At 38.7% G+C, this 16988-nt stretch overlaps 1 protein-coding gene across 13 annotated transcripts in view; it reads left to right on the top strand.

Annotated features, from left to right (window-relative positions):
- The window catches only part of kif21b (kinesin family member 21B), a 61585-nt gene extending 45255 nt beyond the window's left edge, over positions 1–16330 (top strand). For 7 of the 13 annotated variants that reach the window (XM_078948123.1, XM_078948124.1, XM_020703542.3 and 4 more), the window contains 7 exons: positions 127–307; positions 406–570; positions 996–1113; positions 1196–1366; positions 9524–9723; positions 9965–10102; positions 11981–12161. In XM_078948123.1, the coding sequence (XP_078804249.1) occupies positions 127–307; positions 406–570; positions 996–1113; positions 1196–1366; positions 9524–9723; positions 9965–10064 (935 nt within the window). In that variant the 3' untranslated portion in view covers positions 10065–10102; positions 11981–12161. Of the gene's footprint in view, positions 1–126; positions 308–405; positions 571–995; positions 1114–1195; positions 1367–9523; positions 9724–9964; positions 10103–11980 lie in introns of all 13 variants that reach the window. The other 6 variants (XM_078948128.1, XM_078948130.1, XM_078948129.1 and 3 more) reach the window with 1 other exon arrangement.
- The last annotated feature ends 658 nt before the right edge of the window (positions 16331–16988 follow it).

Here is a 16988-nt window from a genome sequence, read left to right as displayed (position 1 = left end):
AGGAATATTTGAAAGAAAAGCCTCCATCTTTTCCTCTGATTAAGTCCCAATGTTGGGTTCTAAAGGGTCTCACTTTGCTTTTCACATTTCTAAATGTAAACATTTTATTTGAACTTTCTCCTCCAGATCGTACTTGTAAGATGTGGAACCTGGTAACGGGTCAGGAGATCGCTACTCTCAAAGGACACCCAAACAATGTGGTTTCGGTCAAATACTGCCCTTCCTCTGGTCTGGTTTTCTCCGTCTCCACCTCTTACATCAAGGTTTGGGACGTGCGCGACTCTGCCAAATGTGTCCGCACGCTCGTGTAAGTTTTTATTCAAGAAAAACACTGAAGTGAACATTGGAATGAACCAACAAAGTACCATTAATTGTTTCTTCTCTCATCTGTCTTTGCACCCATAGATCTTCAGGTCAGGTGATTTCAGGGGACGCGTGCGCTGGCACAACCACCCGCACCATAAACTTTTCTCAGGGCGAATGTCAGATCAACCAGATAGTTCTCAACCCGTCTGGGTCTCTGCTTTACGCTGCTGCTGGAAACATTGTGCGCATGTGGGACCTGAACAGGTACATTGGTTCAGTCGCTAACGTAGTTGTAGATCTCCTACCTGAATTGAGTAATGAAATGAGTAAATGAAGTTATTCAGCCTGATTGAGAAATGGTTCAGGCATGCTCTTATAAGCATTCAGCAGAAGGAACTTTAGGAACTCATAAGCGACGATGACGGGAACCCAAGGCTGGTGAGAAGAACCATGCCCAGGATAATGTTTTAAACGCGGCAGCAGTTTTTGCTCTCTGTGTGCAGCTGTGTTCTCAGTTTTCTAACTTATCCAGGGAATTATTAACAGATTCGACCAGACAGGTTATGCCAAGGGTCTTTGAACAACTTCATAAGTATACAAAAATAAATACTCCTGCTGCCTGTGCCATTTCAAAATTTCAGCTCTTTTACGTTGCTGCCTGAAAAATGTGATCCTAATTTTGTGTATAGGATGCAAGCGACAGGGAAGCTGACAGGACACATTGGCTCTGTCATGTGTCTGACAGTAGGACAATCTCTGCTGGGCAAAGATCAAGTCATCACTGGCTCCAAAGACCATTACGTCAAGGTATGGCACACTTTTAATCCCGATCTGACACTTAGATTGAAAGTTTTATCCACTCTATCCTTTTGGTCAATTCTTTCTTCAGGTGTTCGATGTCGCAGAGGGAACTCTGGGTAATGTAGGTCCAGCCCATAACTTTGAGCCTCCACACTACGACGGCATAGAGTGTTTGGCCGTGCAGGGAGACGTGCTGTTCAGCGGCTCAAGAGACAACGGCATCAAGAAATGGGAGCTGGAGCAGCAAGAACTCACACAGGTCAGTTTGATTTAAATCAAGGAGCCTAAAAAAGTGCAAAAGTGTGATTTCTGCAGTGTGAGGGAAAACGAGCTGGAAGAAGAGTTTTATCTGACCTAAAAACGAGGATTTTTAAATGCATAATAACTCATGATCTCATCTCCTAATCCTAATGGCTCTACATACTCCAGTCCAGTTCATTCTCCAGAACAGAGACATTATTTTGTTTTAGAGACAACTAAATAAACCTTCATACTTCAGAACAATCTCTAGTGCATAATCCTTGAGGAGTGGTACATGCCATGATTGCTATTCTTACAACAATTCAGCGTAAGTAGTTGATGAAGAAGATTTTCAAGCAAAAGAGAAGAAAAATGTGTTGTCACTGTATGAAAAAAGGATGAGCATAGATGAGCAAAGTTGGGCATGGGGGCAGTTTCTCGGTTAATTTGATGCAGGAGATGGATGATGAGATGCAATCTGTCCACGTTTACAGAAGGTGCCTTCAATTTACAATTTCTGACCTGTTCTACAACCCTTCTGTTATGAAAAAAGTGGAAAAGTTCTGTACAGGTGAAAAGTCAGGTACAAGCTGGGAGAACTCCAAAAGCAAGGAAATCTTGACTTTAGTTGAGAGTTTTGTGTTTTTACTGTGCTCCTATAGCTGATTTAGAACAGTTGTTAAACTGAGATCATTTTCAGATTGTCAGTTTCAACTATTTATCACATTAAGTTACACACAGTTGATTTAGCATTAAATAGAAGAGTTAAAAACTGATATTTAGTTCCTGATTATCTTTTAAATGAATAACCACAACTGCACTGTTTTCTATTTAAATGTAATTTTTTAAATAAGATATTCAATTTCCATTTCAGTTCCGAAATGAACATCTACTTTAGGCTCATCTGTGATTTATTTTGGGGTGTGTACTCATATAGGTTGGCTGTGTGCTTTAACGTCCCTGTTTGACTCGGAGTTCATTTTCCATCCTTTCAAACAGAACTGCAACAGCGAAGCACTTCATACAGAATAATGAGGACATTTGATTGACACAACATGAACTGCTGTGAGCTTGCAGAAATTTTCCAGCTCGACTGATGTCAGTGATGCTTCGCTTCCTCTGAAATGTTCGAAGAGGCGGAAATTTTGCAGTTTTTACTTTCAAATTCATGTTCAAGTCGAAGATGTATTGTGTTTCTCCTCAGCTGTGCGGTATTTGTGAACAGCTCACCAGTTCAGCTTATTTAGTGTTTCAATTCTGTTGTTTGTGTTACAGTGAAATTAGACGCCTGTTCTGTTCCTTCAATATCTTTTCTACTTGGTGTGTTCACTCCAGAGGGGCTGACCATGTCCAACCTAACAGTTTGTCAGTGGCTTTCTAACGCGAGAGCCCACTAAGCCCAGCCACACAGCTGCAGTCGCAGGAAGAGAAAGTTATTGTGTGTGCATGGGCTGAATCCTCTGCTGTCTCTTGTGTATCCTCTGTGCCTGCATATGTTAATAATGCATAATATTACAGCTTGTGGGCGGATGTGGCTCACTCATTTGCATACACAGTACTTTCTCAAGTTGTTTTCCATAACTCCTGTTTAGCCTCTGTTCATCTGAACAGACATAACCAGAACATCAGGCGTTATTATTATTATTTCTTTAAGTGAGGATCAAAAAAAACCTCAGTCTTCAACGGCAGAAAGTGACCTCAGCCTCATTTAGCCAAAACAGTCCGTTTTACAGCCTCTTGAACTTGGTCGTCTCTTTCTAATTATGTAATAAGATCAAATTGTGGCTTGGGGTGCCATAGACAATATTACAGTAGAGTCTGGAAGTCAGCTTTCTCCAGAATTACTGTAGGGGAGCTGCTCCACACTGACCACTACAATAAAACACACACTCCAAAAGGTTAGGCCTGGAGGGATGTCTTAAGCAATATGGTAACAATTACAGTGCACTTGACTTTGGTGAACAACATCTAGATTATGAATGTCCTAATTTTGCCTCCGAAAGCAATTGTGTGTTTTACCGGCTCACCGCCCTTATGTAACCGTTGTTTCACTCTATGAGGTGCTGCAAAGCAATAATGTATTTTTACCCTCTAGTGTGAAGTTGTTGCAGATAGTGTGGTAGATGTTCTGTAAATGTCTCAGCTACACTGTGTTTTCATAAATATATACATTTTTATCTTTCCTGGCTGAAAGTGCAGCCCATAAATGACAAAAGCATCTTCCTCCTGCAGTCATGCTCTACACATGTCTTGTTCTTTTAGTTTTTGTGAATCTCTAATAAAACCCAAAGTACTCTTTGGGTTTTTAACACATTTGAAACATTTTCAAAATATATCGTTCTTAAGTTGAAACAAGTTTCAAATTCAGAAAATAACAAGTTCTGCTGTTTTGTACAATGTATAATTCATCATGACATTTAATCTTTACTTATTTCTGCATTAAGATCTGAACTGTAGATTTTTACACAATGATCAAATATTTCTTGGTAGTGTCAAAGACTCCAGCTTTTTATAAATGCTTTTTATTTATTTTTTAATCAGAGGCCACACAACCTCTCTGCATTAGGAGGGATCTCTTTGAAAGGTTAGGAGTCACAAAAAAAGCCTATATTAAAGCTTGTTTGAAAATTCACTGAAAACAGATGCAGTTCTTTAAGTGTCCACTTGGAGGACAGTGGCTGATTCAAGTTGAATTCATGTAATGTGAACAAACGTCACTACAAACTGACTTCAAAACCTTTTTTTTCCCTCTGACGTTTAATTTCCAAGGTACTGGCAGACATTCCTCTTATAGTTTTTCTTTTCTCGCCTTGAAATTTCACACAGAGGAGGCCTTTTGATTGACAGGTGAATGTCAAACCCTTACGGGGTGTGTCTTACACATTTTGATTTTAGTTTGTGCCGTTTATGGCAGTGATATAAATGACTGCAAACTAGTAGGTTTCATGACCTCACCTTCACTTCACCTCTCCTTCTGTCATTTGGGGAAAGTGCAGATCTGTTGCGCAACAGACCTGACTTTACTCAGATCAGTTAACCATATTACTTTTTTTTCTGCAAGTGCATTTAAAAGTGACTCATTATTAACCTAGAAGCCAAGTTACAGGAATCTCACAAAACAAAACATTATATGAGAACTGGATAGAGTGAGTGTGACGTCACCCATAGAAAATGACTTACCGGTACTTGCGCCTCTAACTAAATTAAGTCAGTTAAGTCGTCATTATTTTTGCAAAACGGACGTTTCCATGTTGGAGCCAGATGTTGTCAGTAAGCAGGGATTGGTCCAAAGTCGGCCTGAGTCAATATTTCTATGGCAACCGCTCTCGCCCATCAGTAGTGAGCTTGTTGGAATGCCACACCCCTACCACTTGAAGGCGACCTCACGAAATCTGACCACATACTTTTGTTGAGGCACCTGATTGATCAGATTATAACTTGAACTACTGAAAAGCCAGAATGTTTTTTCTGATAAAAATGACTGAGTAATAGCTTTGTATTTCTCAATAGAAATCAATGGGATTCAGACATACCTCTGGTTTGTCAGAAGATTCATAACCCCTGTTGTTAAAGTAAAATATGTCCAACACAAGAGGCCTTCAGCTCTCATCTGCCTGCCCAGCTGTTGGACAGGACAAGTTAAAAAAACAAAAAAAAAAAAGAAATCTATGGGATTTTGGCTTCTTGGAACTGATGAAGTCGTGTCATGAGCATGAATACTTTAATAATGTTACTTGCAGTACAAATCCTTAATGAGGGAAACCCACGTGAATCGTAACCATCATAAGAATTTGATCTGTTCAGCTAGCTTTGGTTGGCCTGATTCACTTTATTAAGTGTGAAATCTTCAATCTTTAAGTCACCAAACAAAAATTCAGTTGAAAGTAGATTTAAGTGTTGTCTTTGACTATTTGAAAACAGTGTTTATGCAGAGGTAGAATTACACATGTTTTAAGGTTGGAACCCACACACACTTTATCCACTTTTCTCAGACAGACATGAACATTTTCACACTTTTCTCTCTTGTTTAAACTCTCAAAGTTCAGACCTTCATAGAAAAATAAATCCAGTTTTATAAAAAGAAAGAAGAAGCATCTGCATGAGATGAAAGTGTTATGTAGATCTGGAGATCTGAATGTATCTGTAAAGGAGGCAGGGCACAAGCGGGATTGATTGACAAGGTCAACAGCCAATCAGAATGCAGGAAATAGTGAGCTGTTTAAAAAAACATGCAATATTACACACAGATCACAATATTCATTTGTTCTGTTTACATTATTATTATTTATTTTTATTTGAAGGGGTACCATCTGTACTTTGGGCTTACTTTCGGAAAAAAAATAACTCTGAGCTGTAAAGCAAAGACAAAACGGTCCAACCCGATTGATGTGAGCAACAGTGACTGTGTTACAGTGCTGGTTGTGATGGCAATCTGTACTTTTCTGGGGGCAGCATTATTGCAGACATGTACAAGGAGGCATGAAAACACACACAACTCCCTGGGATGTCTCTGCATTTTCTAACAACATTGTGACGAAATGAGGAGCGAAACCTGCAGTGCTGCGTGTCTTTAGCAGCCATGGCAGCAATATAAAGTGGCTTTACTCTATAATCTCATGTGTATTACTGCATCTCACTGTAATTATGGGGCTTGTTGCATCACTCTTTGGTAAAAACTTGGCTCAAAAGATTAGATATATAGTCTTATATTCTTGTCTTCAGTTTTCTTTTTGAACAAGTTAGAAGGAATATTTTCATAATGCAAACAAAAACATACTTATATTTTGCATTTTGTTCAAAAATACATTTAGCTCTGGGATAAGATGCAGTTTGTTCACCATCTTCATTATTCTTTCTTTAAGAACTGCAGGCCTTTGATGCAGACATTTGTAAAAGATTGAAACAATAGTTCAAACTTGTATTTCTCTTTGAGCACCCTGGAAATATGAGTAAGTCAGGGATTTTTACTCTTTTTCAGACCAACCTTATGTTAAGATTAAGCTGTTGGATAAATGTCCTGACATTTTACTTTTGTTATTTATTTTATTTGTTGTTTTCCTTTCCCCCCAAACAGCACTTCCCTTTTAAACAAAGCAGATATTTTCTAGCTTGATGTGAAAAGATATTTGCTGGATGTCGATTGTTTCTCTTTTTCAGCCGACCTTTAGGATACTACAGATGTGTTCACTGTTCTTTCGGAGGAGCGGTGGCTTTTTCATGTCCTCCACCATGCACACCATGGTGATGAATGCGAACATTTCCCAGTGTACTAGAAACCTTTGGTGTTCCTCCTATTTTAGCTTTTTTTCTATCACTCGCTTTGCTTTAAATAAATATTTATCGCTCTGTTTTGAATAACTTTGGTTTCATTTCACATGTGAAAATGCTTTTATTTTGAGAGTCAGTGTTGCTTCCTCTTTTTTTAAGATCACTTTTTCTGAGCAGATTTTGAAAGATGGTTGTTCGATACATAATTAGGACCACGCTAATGATTTAAATTGATTGATGTTGCTTGACTCTAACAATCTAAATCTTTTATTTTTTTGCATCTATTTATCTAAGTAACTACTGATTACTTTTGTTTTACATTTTAAGAGACTTTCAAGAGAGAAAAAAAATCTTACATGTACATTTTGAAACAATAGACATGAAGGACTTAATTATGAAATGTCAGCAGAACTAAAGAGAAAAAAAACAATTTGTTCTTTTTCACAGAAAACTTGAAGCCCTGAAGATGGTTGTCAGCTGATTGGTCATTTCTTATAAGTAGGGATGGGCTGATAGATTTTTTTTCCGGTCGATAACCGATATTTCGCCTGCAACTGTGGCCGATATTTGTCGATACCAATACTTAAGTGTCTACAGTAACACAAAGTTTAGATTTCCTTTTTGTTTCTTTATTATAAATGGACAACTTTTCTGTACTGGAGTCACAGAAAAGTACTTGACTTTTTAAACACACAGCAAAGGATCTAATAGGAACAAGTGTCACTTTCAAACTTTCATATAAATATATTTGTAAGCATTCAGAACATTTATTCAATATTGGATATAACTGTGAACCATAAGCTCCCCATTGCTAGAGATATATTTGGAACAAAATGTATCCCTATGAAAAATTTAATTGACCTGAAAACAGCCAATTACTGACAATGACTGTGAACATAAGCTTCCCAATCTATTAGGAACAAGTATACATTTTAAAAATAAAGTGTTTCTGAAAAGATTCAGAAGAGTATCGGTAGATTTTTTAAATATCCGACCGATACCAATAAACTGAAATTTCACAAATATCGGCCGATACCGATGCTGGCTCCGACATATCGCCCCATTCCTACTTATAAGTACAGGGACCTAGGATTCTTCGCACCCATTTCCCGCAGTCTGTGAACTTATGCACCATTTAAAGACCCACTCAGATGAAAATCCCGTTTTTAGTATTAATACCATTTTCAGTTTCTCATGATGGAGGACATATGAAGAAAATGCGTAAAGTTGCATATCTGAGCATTTCTTCCTTCAATAGAGAGCTGACGAAAAGATGCTCCTTGAAAAAGAGCGTATTTGATAGAAAATATGCTGGGTGGGGCCACAAGCTCCCTGCTCCACTCCATTCTGATGCATCCACTTGTAGATGACTAGATCCATGCCGTAGTTTTACTCGTCTGAGCTAAAATCTGACTCAAAACTGTACGGCTGGATAGCTCCAATACTGCTGACCATTTTTGTTGCACCTGTAATGTAAAGTGGGGGGTATGAGCTAGTGGGAGACTTTGTAAACAGAGAGCTCTCAGTGTTCCAATGATCACGCCCAATTTGTTTGATTTTGCCTAAAAACTACATACTCATAATTAAAAGACCACTGGGAACGCTTTTACAATAAAAAAAAAGATTAACAGAGAGGGACTTTAAACAAATGCAGCAGTATATTTACAGAATCAAATGGATTACATTTATGCTATGAAATTCCAAACAGGACGTTAAGTTTGGAAGAATCAAAACACTTTCAAAGTAGAGGTCATTAGCATCTTGAGCTGTTTTAAAATTGTGCTATCTTAGATGACCCCACCCTTACATTGAGGTGTTCTTCCTACCATGACAAAGGTGGATAAAGGAGGAAAGATGTTATGTAATCCATGGACACCAGTGAGGTTCACAAATCATTGAAGAAAAAAGGTTCAGCGCACTGTCTAGACCTGCAGTCTTCATGAATGCCTTAAATGAGTAGTAGGTCAATATCTTTGGATAAATAAGATTGTTTTCTGCGTTATAGTATCAGGAAATACTTAATTTACCCTGAGAATTGAGGGATTAACTTTTTTAAAGTATTTCATACATAAAAATGGTAACTTTGGATAGTTATATTGAATGAACACAAGTCCTAAAGATGCAGGAAATAGGCGTTTTTAAAACAGTAAAGGATTTTTTTTTCTGTGCACGTATGCTACAGCTCAATCAAAGAGGTTGTTCCTCCCAGTTGACTCAAACCAATGGAATAATAGAACAACATAAAACCAAAGCTGGAGGAGTCATAAAAGTTTGATGAAGCTCAACATAAAAATTTGAATTGGTCTCTGCATGTTTGCTCTGGATTCAAATATTGGTATTTAAATGTTATAAAGGTTTCAATTAATGTTTCTACCAGAAGCATAAAGAAAAAAGTAATAAATCATCTCAAAAAATCCTTTAGGCAACATTTGGAGTGTAGTTTTACCCAAAGGAACGATAAACTAAATTGTTACATGAAAAATTAATGTTTTTTTCTTTAAAATGGACTAAAAGGCTATTTTATAGCCTGGTTTTGTGACTGGCAACCAGCAGTACTTTACAGTTCACAATTCCATTTGAATTCATTGTAAAGTACAAAGTGCACAGACATACAGTCCAAGAATAACTACAGCATTGAACCTAAAAACAGTCTCCAAGCACGTCTCAGCCGCGCTTGTACTTTTATGTTGCCAGGCAACGCTGTAGTGCACTACATTCGTTCAAGGACTCCGCTGGCACACTGATGGTAATTTACATCCGCCAAAAATAAAACACTGAACATGTGAGTTTTGTCGGCCGCTGTTTAAAGAACACAGAAACCCAGGAGACGCACGTGGCGGCGGATTCTTGTGTCATGCATGGATTTGCGTGATTTGAATCTAAATGCATCTCTGCCTCCACTTTGCAGCAAATCCCAAATGCCCACAAGGACTGGGTGTGCGCTCTGGCGTATGTGCCCGGACGGCCCATGCTGCTGAGCGGCTGCCGTGGCGGCATGCTGAAAGTCTGGAACGTAGACAACTTCACACCGATAGGGGAGGTCAGAGGTCATGACAGCCCTATTAATGCCATATGCACCAACTCCAGACAGATCTTCACTGCCTCTAGGTAAGTTGCAGAGAAGAGTGACAGGTGGACATTACACCTTGCTGTTGTGCTTATGCTCCTCTTAATCTTTCTTTTTCACTAAAAACCATGACTTTTATCTATCAATACTTCTGTTTTTCTCCCGTTCTCCTATACCAGCATTTCTATGATGGAACTTTTCCTATTGACTGGGCTCTCAAACTATCACCCCTGCCTTTCTCTTCCTTTTCTGCCCCCTGCCTCCCTGTCCCACTGACCCCAGCGACTGCAGGGTGAAGCTTTGGAGCTATGTGCCAGGCTTGACCCCATGTCTTCCTCGTCGGGTCTTGGCCATCAAAGGCCGAGCCACCAGCCTCCCATGATTGCCTATTCTCTGCCCACCGCCCCCACCTCTCCTCTGGTACTGTCTTCACCATCTTTCCCCTCCATTTCTACAGCTCTTTGGATTTTTTTACATTATTCATACTTATAATACTTTTTACTTACTTTCTTTTTCCCATCCCTTTAAAAATGTTTTTATTTCTCTACCTCCCTCTGCCAATGCTTTAGCGCTGTAATCAGATTATGCATCTTTTTTTGTTCATGTCATCTTATCTGGCTTTAATTCTCTCATCACTGACTCTGTAAGGGCCAACAGCTTTTCCTCTAACTTTGTTGTTCTGCTCTAAATAACAATCTTGTGCTCATGTGTCCAAACCAAACATTTTGGTGCATTTTTCTGCTTCAGAGAAGTAAACAACACTCTGTCCTAAAGTTTAGGACTGAGCGTCGCTGTTTCCAAACATAATTTGGCTTCGGGCTGTCACTTTATATTTAGGTTTGGAAACTAGTAGGAGAAATAATAAACATTTTGAAATAGTGGGCTGTAATTGATGTATGTGGCTTAAATTTTAAAATGGCTACATTAGTAAAGTACAGTTCAAAGTTTGATCAATTCTAGAATTGATCATACCAGCAAAAACATGATTAGCCCAGCATGAAGTAGCCCTTTCTAAAGAAAAATTGGACAGATTCATGTGTCTCGTTAGTCTGAATTTACGGATTCGTAAAAACACGGTAAAAGAAAATTGAACATTTTAAAAGTTTTACTTTTTCTTGAGGCTCTCAGCCTGCCTCTATCAATCGCAAACAAACAGTTGGAAGCAGGAAAAACATATTTAAGTGAAAGGAAGAAAATAAAATAAAAAAACTGACTTATGAGATCCACTGAGAATATTAGGATTAAAAAAACATTTCAAACATGTTTAAACACCAGATTGATTAAAAAAAAGTTAGGCTAAATTTAATGTAACAGGAAGGTTCAGTGAATTCCTGGACCACATTGCTTGATGTAAGACGTGGTTCATATAATTTGATCGAGTTCATTTTTTGCAGTTTTGCAGATTATGAGTTTAATAATCATCTTAACATCTTGTAACTAAAGATGCATTCAGTTATTTTGTAACTGTTTTTATCACTGTGCAATATGAAGTCCAGAGTTAAACTGTGATGATGAGTGTCTGCACGTTCCAGTTCACATGTCATCATTTTTCATGAGCAGCAGCAAGTTTGACTTGATACCGGTGTGGACTCCATGTGGTGGCCTTTGCCACGATCTGTGTTCTTCCCTCTTATGGACAGAACTTCCTGGCACAGCCTGCTGGAAGACATTTCTGTTCTGAAGGAGGGATCAGTGCAGCATCTACTGTGCTGGGTTTTTTGCGGTCTATTATTGGGAAGAAAAAGCTCAATCTGAAGGCGAAGCCCTCAGTTTACTGGTCAATCTGCTTTGTAGCCTGGCCTAAGAAAAAAAATTCTCCTCAGAGGGTCTGAGGTTTCCTCCAGTGCCACTGCTCCTCCACATCGAGAGTTAAAGCATTTGTCCAGAACAACCGTTGTGCATGTCCAACTGCAAGGAAGCCCTGTGGCAAACCCTGAACATGCTTATAAGTAAACAGAATTTAAATTGAACCAGACAGATTGTGTATCTGGCCTGGCCTGGAGTTCTCCTGGAGGAGCTGTAGCAGTAGCTGAGGAGAGGAACGTTTAAACATCTTTACTTGGACTGCTGCTCCTGGAAACTGAACTGAGATTAGTCTCATGTACTTTATTGGTGCTGTCAAGATGATTCTTTTTTTTATAAACTTGCAATCATATTTTGATCACATGTTACCGTTCTTGTGACTTTAATCGTGTGCATATTTATGTTGTGTGTGATATTGAATTCTCTCAATTCCTCCCTCACTCGTTCCCTTCTTTCTTTCTTTGTTAACATCCCGTCTCTTTTTTTCCTCTCCAGCGACAAGACGGTGAAAATCTGGCTGTCAAAGGTGTGGAGGAAGAGGTGAGAAACAAAGTGACTGTGGATCAGCCGTCTTGCTTCAGCTTCCTCCTCAGATCTGTGACCCGCTCACTTTAAGCAACGAGATTCTTACTCTGAAGTTGCAGTTTCCACAGCAGTTGGGGTTTTGAATATATACTCAAGAATCATCTGCGTCTTTCTACAAAAAGAAGAAGAAAAAAAAAAACCTTTCAGACTTTTTGTACTGCCATTTGTTAAAAGTGCCATTGAGGTGTGGTGCTGCTCAGAAAAGACAAACTGCATCAGTCTGCCGGTGCGTCCTCCAGGCGAAACCCCTCCCCTCACATGAAAACAACCCCCCCCACACACAGCCTGGTATTAAATAAAAGTGTCCTTCTGTTCTTTCACTGAGGTTTAGGACAGTGAGAGCTGAATCTGTTGGACTTATGTTCCTGCTTTACAAGGCTTGTGGCTGTTCTGCAGCTGCATTGTCATCTTATGTTTTAAATTCCATCAATCATGGAGCTGTTTTTATTGTTATTAGGCTGTTTTTTTCAATTAATTTATTGTTTTCTCTACCTCACTTAGTTGGACTTGGAGGTAGGAGCGCACATTTCTACGGGTGTCTGAGTTTGAATACTCTGTGCTTTATGCATTGACGTGACTATTTAATGCCAGGCTCTTCATCCCGGTTATGATACGTCCTCTGTAACTGACCGCCATCGGACTGTCTGGCTGCTGACCTTACAAGCATGCTTCTACGCTCACCGTATCTCAACTAAAGTTGGTCCTGACCAACACCGACATACGACCACAGCAGCGCTCGCTCAGTTGTGAAGGTTGGCTGTGCGTTGAGGCTAAAGTGCCACTTCGTTATCTCCTTGCCCTGTAGCTCATGGCTCCCACCTGCTATTTATACTTCAGGGAAATGGTAAGAAGAACCCCAGCAGTTTTCATTTTTACTCTGACCAACCTTATAGACTGGACCTGACTTCTGCACCTCTTTAGAAACCTGTTTTTGTCAGAGACCTTCTTTATAGTCAGATTACTTGGGTGAAAGTAGGTCATCGCAGAGAAGAGTTCTTTTCTTCATTAAAAATTCCAAATTTTCTTCCACCCACTGCTGCATTTCACAGGCAGCAATAAAACTTCCAGTCCCCACGTACTGATGTACAAAATGTGTTTATCCGTGTGTGTAACGTGCGCACATCGTGCACATGCCACCAACACACAAACACAAGATGTTTCGCTTATCCATCTTGCCTGATAGGTCTTGGCATGTCTAACTGTGTTGATTTTCTGTTTTTTAAATGAAACAAATTCACAAACACACCTACAGGCAACAGCAAGTCCTAAAAGTCACTTCAATTATCCTTTTTGTAGTCTGACTCATGAAGGCTCTGAGAAGGGCTTCACAGCACTTCATGAACGCTGGCTTTTTTCATGGAATGCTCTGAAATAAGGAGCTGTATTTTTAATCTCCTCGTTGTTGCGCTTGATTAAAACCCCAACGTTCACACTTCATTTTTTCATCTCAGCAATGTCACTTCTTCTTTGGCAACCCCCCCCCCCCCCCCCCCCCACTTTGGCTCATTTTGTGCACTTTTTTCTCAAAAAAGACCCAGAGAGGATCAGTCTGTAGTTAATCAAGTGACCCATGGATCTTTAAACAGCATTTAAAATAGGTGTTAATTAAAAAGAAAAAGTTCAAAAAGCTTTCTTTAAACTATGCCCTGATAAATGTTTGCTGCTGTTTCATGTTTCCAACATGTGTGAGGCAATTTTGGTGTTTAGTGTTGTTTTGGGTGGGTCAAAGGGTTACTGAACATGTGAATTTAGCGTTAATCTGATCACACTTTTTGTAGTAATGTATTTTTTAAATGAGAAACTCAGGTAATGGATGAAGGATATTTTTGTTTTTTTTGGTCACACTGAGTCAGAACTTGACTTTGTGAATTTAGCTAGCTTTCTGAATTAACCAAATCAAAGGCCTTGCTTAAGTGAAATAGGTTTTTCAACATTATTTTTTTACATTTTGACACAAAAAAGGTACCATAAGTATTGTAACCGCTTTTTTTCATTTGACGTTTGACTCCCTTTACTTCCTGTTAATAGACTGTGCTTTTGTGAATGAAGATGTTTCCAGCTGAAAGGCCTTGAAACTCTTGAAACATGCACTGATTTTTTATCATAATAACCTGTTAATAATATATATTGTATCATTTGTTTGTATCAGTTTGCCTCTAAAACTGGAACGTGTGGCACAAAGTGTGGTCAGCAGGGGACATATGCTTGAGTTCACCAGGCCCTTCACTGAATTTGCGGGTGCCAATTAGTCAAGTTGTCCTGCTCAGCAGCTTACTGCCTTTTTTCATGGTAACATTACATTGACATGCTTCCTCTTTGTTTTTTCCTTAGACTTGTACTCATGATTAGAGAATATTTGGTAGCTTTAGGCGCTTCCATGTGCCCTGTGCTTTTACATTTATCCACTAACAGGTTGTTTGACAAAGCCATTTGTCTCTGTATTGCCAAAAGATGTTGCTAAAATATTCAAAAAGTGTTCTTCCCAAGATTTTCCTACCTGGAGGAGTTATTGAGGACATTTAAACAGCAGAAATGACTTAAGCATCTGGCAAAAGCAGTTCCGCGTTTGGGTTCTGTACTTCCGCCCATGTCGGCATCGCTCCTGTACTTAATGGTTTGTAAATAGTTCTCATACCTTTTCCAATTATTGCTGAAGAGATGCAGTTGAGGTTCGCTGACTCTGCTGAGCTCGCTTAGCTTTCCACGCACTTTGAAAAGGAAACCTTTTCTGTGAACACTCTCCATGCTGCTGTTTTATGAATAAGAACCGAGCCATGTTTTAGAGTTAGTTTACAGAAAAACCATTTATGACCCCAGAAAAGGCTGAAATGACAGACCTTGTGATCTGTTGTAGCTTCTCAGTAGGGATAGAAGTCTGTAATGTGAGTATTTCCTGACACTTCATGTAGGGTAATAGTTTAGAAGGAAAAAAAAGGCAATTTCATGCTTTTTATAGCTTGTTTTTTTTAATAGAAACTGGGGATGTTCACCTGGACAAAGCTGCATGCAATCTGTTGTAGATACTCCTGAGAGATCTTCTTCATGACCCTAACCGTCTAAAGATCTGCAACGTTTTTTTTTACTCCACGCCGCAAAAAGACAGTTTTGCTCCCCTTAATAAACTGTGGGAATTTCATAAACATTGTGTCCAATCACCGTTCAAGCTAATCCTCGTTTATTCTGGTTCGTATGGCGGAACAGTTTATCTCCTTGTGTTTTCTCATAATGCAAATTACTTAAATGGTGGATAAAATATAAGCAACAGAATAGTGGGAAACCTCCTGTAGGTGTTTTTCTTTTGTGTAATTATGGAAATATACCTACTTTTTTCAAAGAAAAATAGAAATAGTCACCAGAGCTCACAGCAAAGCAGACAAATAAACATTGTTTGTCATTGTATGTTATTAACCTTTCCAGCAATGATTCACAGAAACTTTTTTTCTCTCGACTAGAAAAGCATATTTGCTATTTGTGAAAAAACAAATTTGTTTCAAATAACTATTAGAACGCCGTAGGTCCTAATGGGTGCATGCACCAATTTTCACTGATGAACCATTTCCAGTATAACACCACAGAACATATGGAGTCAAGTTGCCCATCAGATTGTGCATTACCAGCTTTAGTGCTTCATCCACAACCATGTCAGCGTTACACCTCAGCTAACAAGCCTGACTGCCTTAACAAACTGAATGTGTGTTCAGGACATTGATAATCATCCACCAAAGATCCTGAATCCATATCAGACCCACTCTGAGGATGGTAAATCGTTCTTCAGTTGTGCTGGAAGCTGTTCTGCGATTGCTTGCTTCATCATTAAAGGCAGAAAAGACCGACCAGGCCTCAGGCTGCTGATGGGATGCTATTGCATTTAGACACAATCTTGAAGGCTCCTGATGCAGAGGGCACTTTGCAGCCCTGCTGTTTTGACAGTAAACATCCGTCCCACTTAACCACACATCTCCTCTGTTGCTGCTCCAGTGGATTTTAGTCCAGGTGTGTGATGTGCTGTTACCTCAATCTGTGACATTGTCTGTGAAAAATCTTCTCTTGGGTCACAAATGCAGGGTCAAAAGTCATTTGTGCCTTTTGTTGCGCAGACTACTCCCTCCTGAGTGTAAATGTGTGTACAGTTTTTTTTATAGATAAGACATTGTGCATGAACCTAAGCCATGTAATGTTTTACATGTAAATATTGTAAAAAGATATTTAATAAAAGATCAGTTCTTCCCTCAGCAAAATAAATGAGTCCAAAACAAAAAACATTTTGTCTCCTTTTGTGATTTTATTTTTCTCATCTTTGAAGTTCCCTCTTTAAACACAAATAAAAAAGAACATTTTTGTGTTTTCTCAGCGTTTAAAATCAACATTTAAAAACCTTTTTTTGTTTCTCCTCTGCAATGGTTTTCCTATTTTATCTATACTTTTTAGAACCGATCATCCAAGATAAATCGTCATGGAAACTGATGATAATTATGTCCATTTTTATCACAAAGAAGAAGAGTCTCTGATCAAAAGACAATTATGAGGTATCATGTCTTCAGCATGAGAGTAAGGAATAAAATAGGTAGCTTACTAATAAAATTGTCCTAACTTGTTTTAACAATCCGTGTGTGTCTATATACAGTGGTGGACAAAATTGTTGGTACCCCTCAGTTAAAGAAAGAAAGTCCACAAGGCTCACTGAAATTACTTGAAATGTTTAAAAGTAACAATAAATTAAAATGAATTGAAAATTAAATAATCAAAATCAGTCATTACTTTTGAGTTTTTGATTAACAGAATTATTTAAAAAAACAAACTAATGAAATAGGGCTGGACAAAAATGATGGTACCTCCATAAAAGATAACTATTTGTCCAGGGGGGTCATGATGAACTCAGGTATGTCCTTTAATTGACATGACAGCTGTTTTCAAACCC

The sequence above is a fragment of the Oryzias latipes genome, chromosome 5 (assembly GCF_053564925.1).
Source record: "Oryzias latipes strain Hd-rR chromosome 5, Olatipes_Hd-rR_3.1".
NCBI lineage: Eukaryota > Metazoa > Chordata > Actinopteri > Beloniformes > Adrianichthyidae > Oryzias > Oryzias latipes.
The sequence above is the reverse complement of the archived record's forward strand: the minus strand, read 5'-3'. Positions and strand labels throughout refer to the sequence as shown.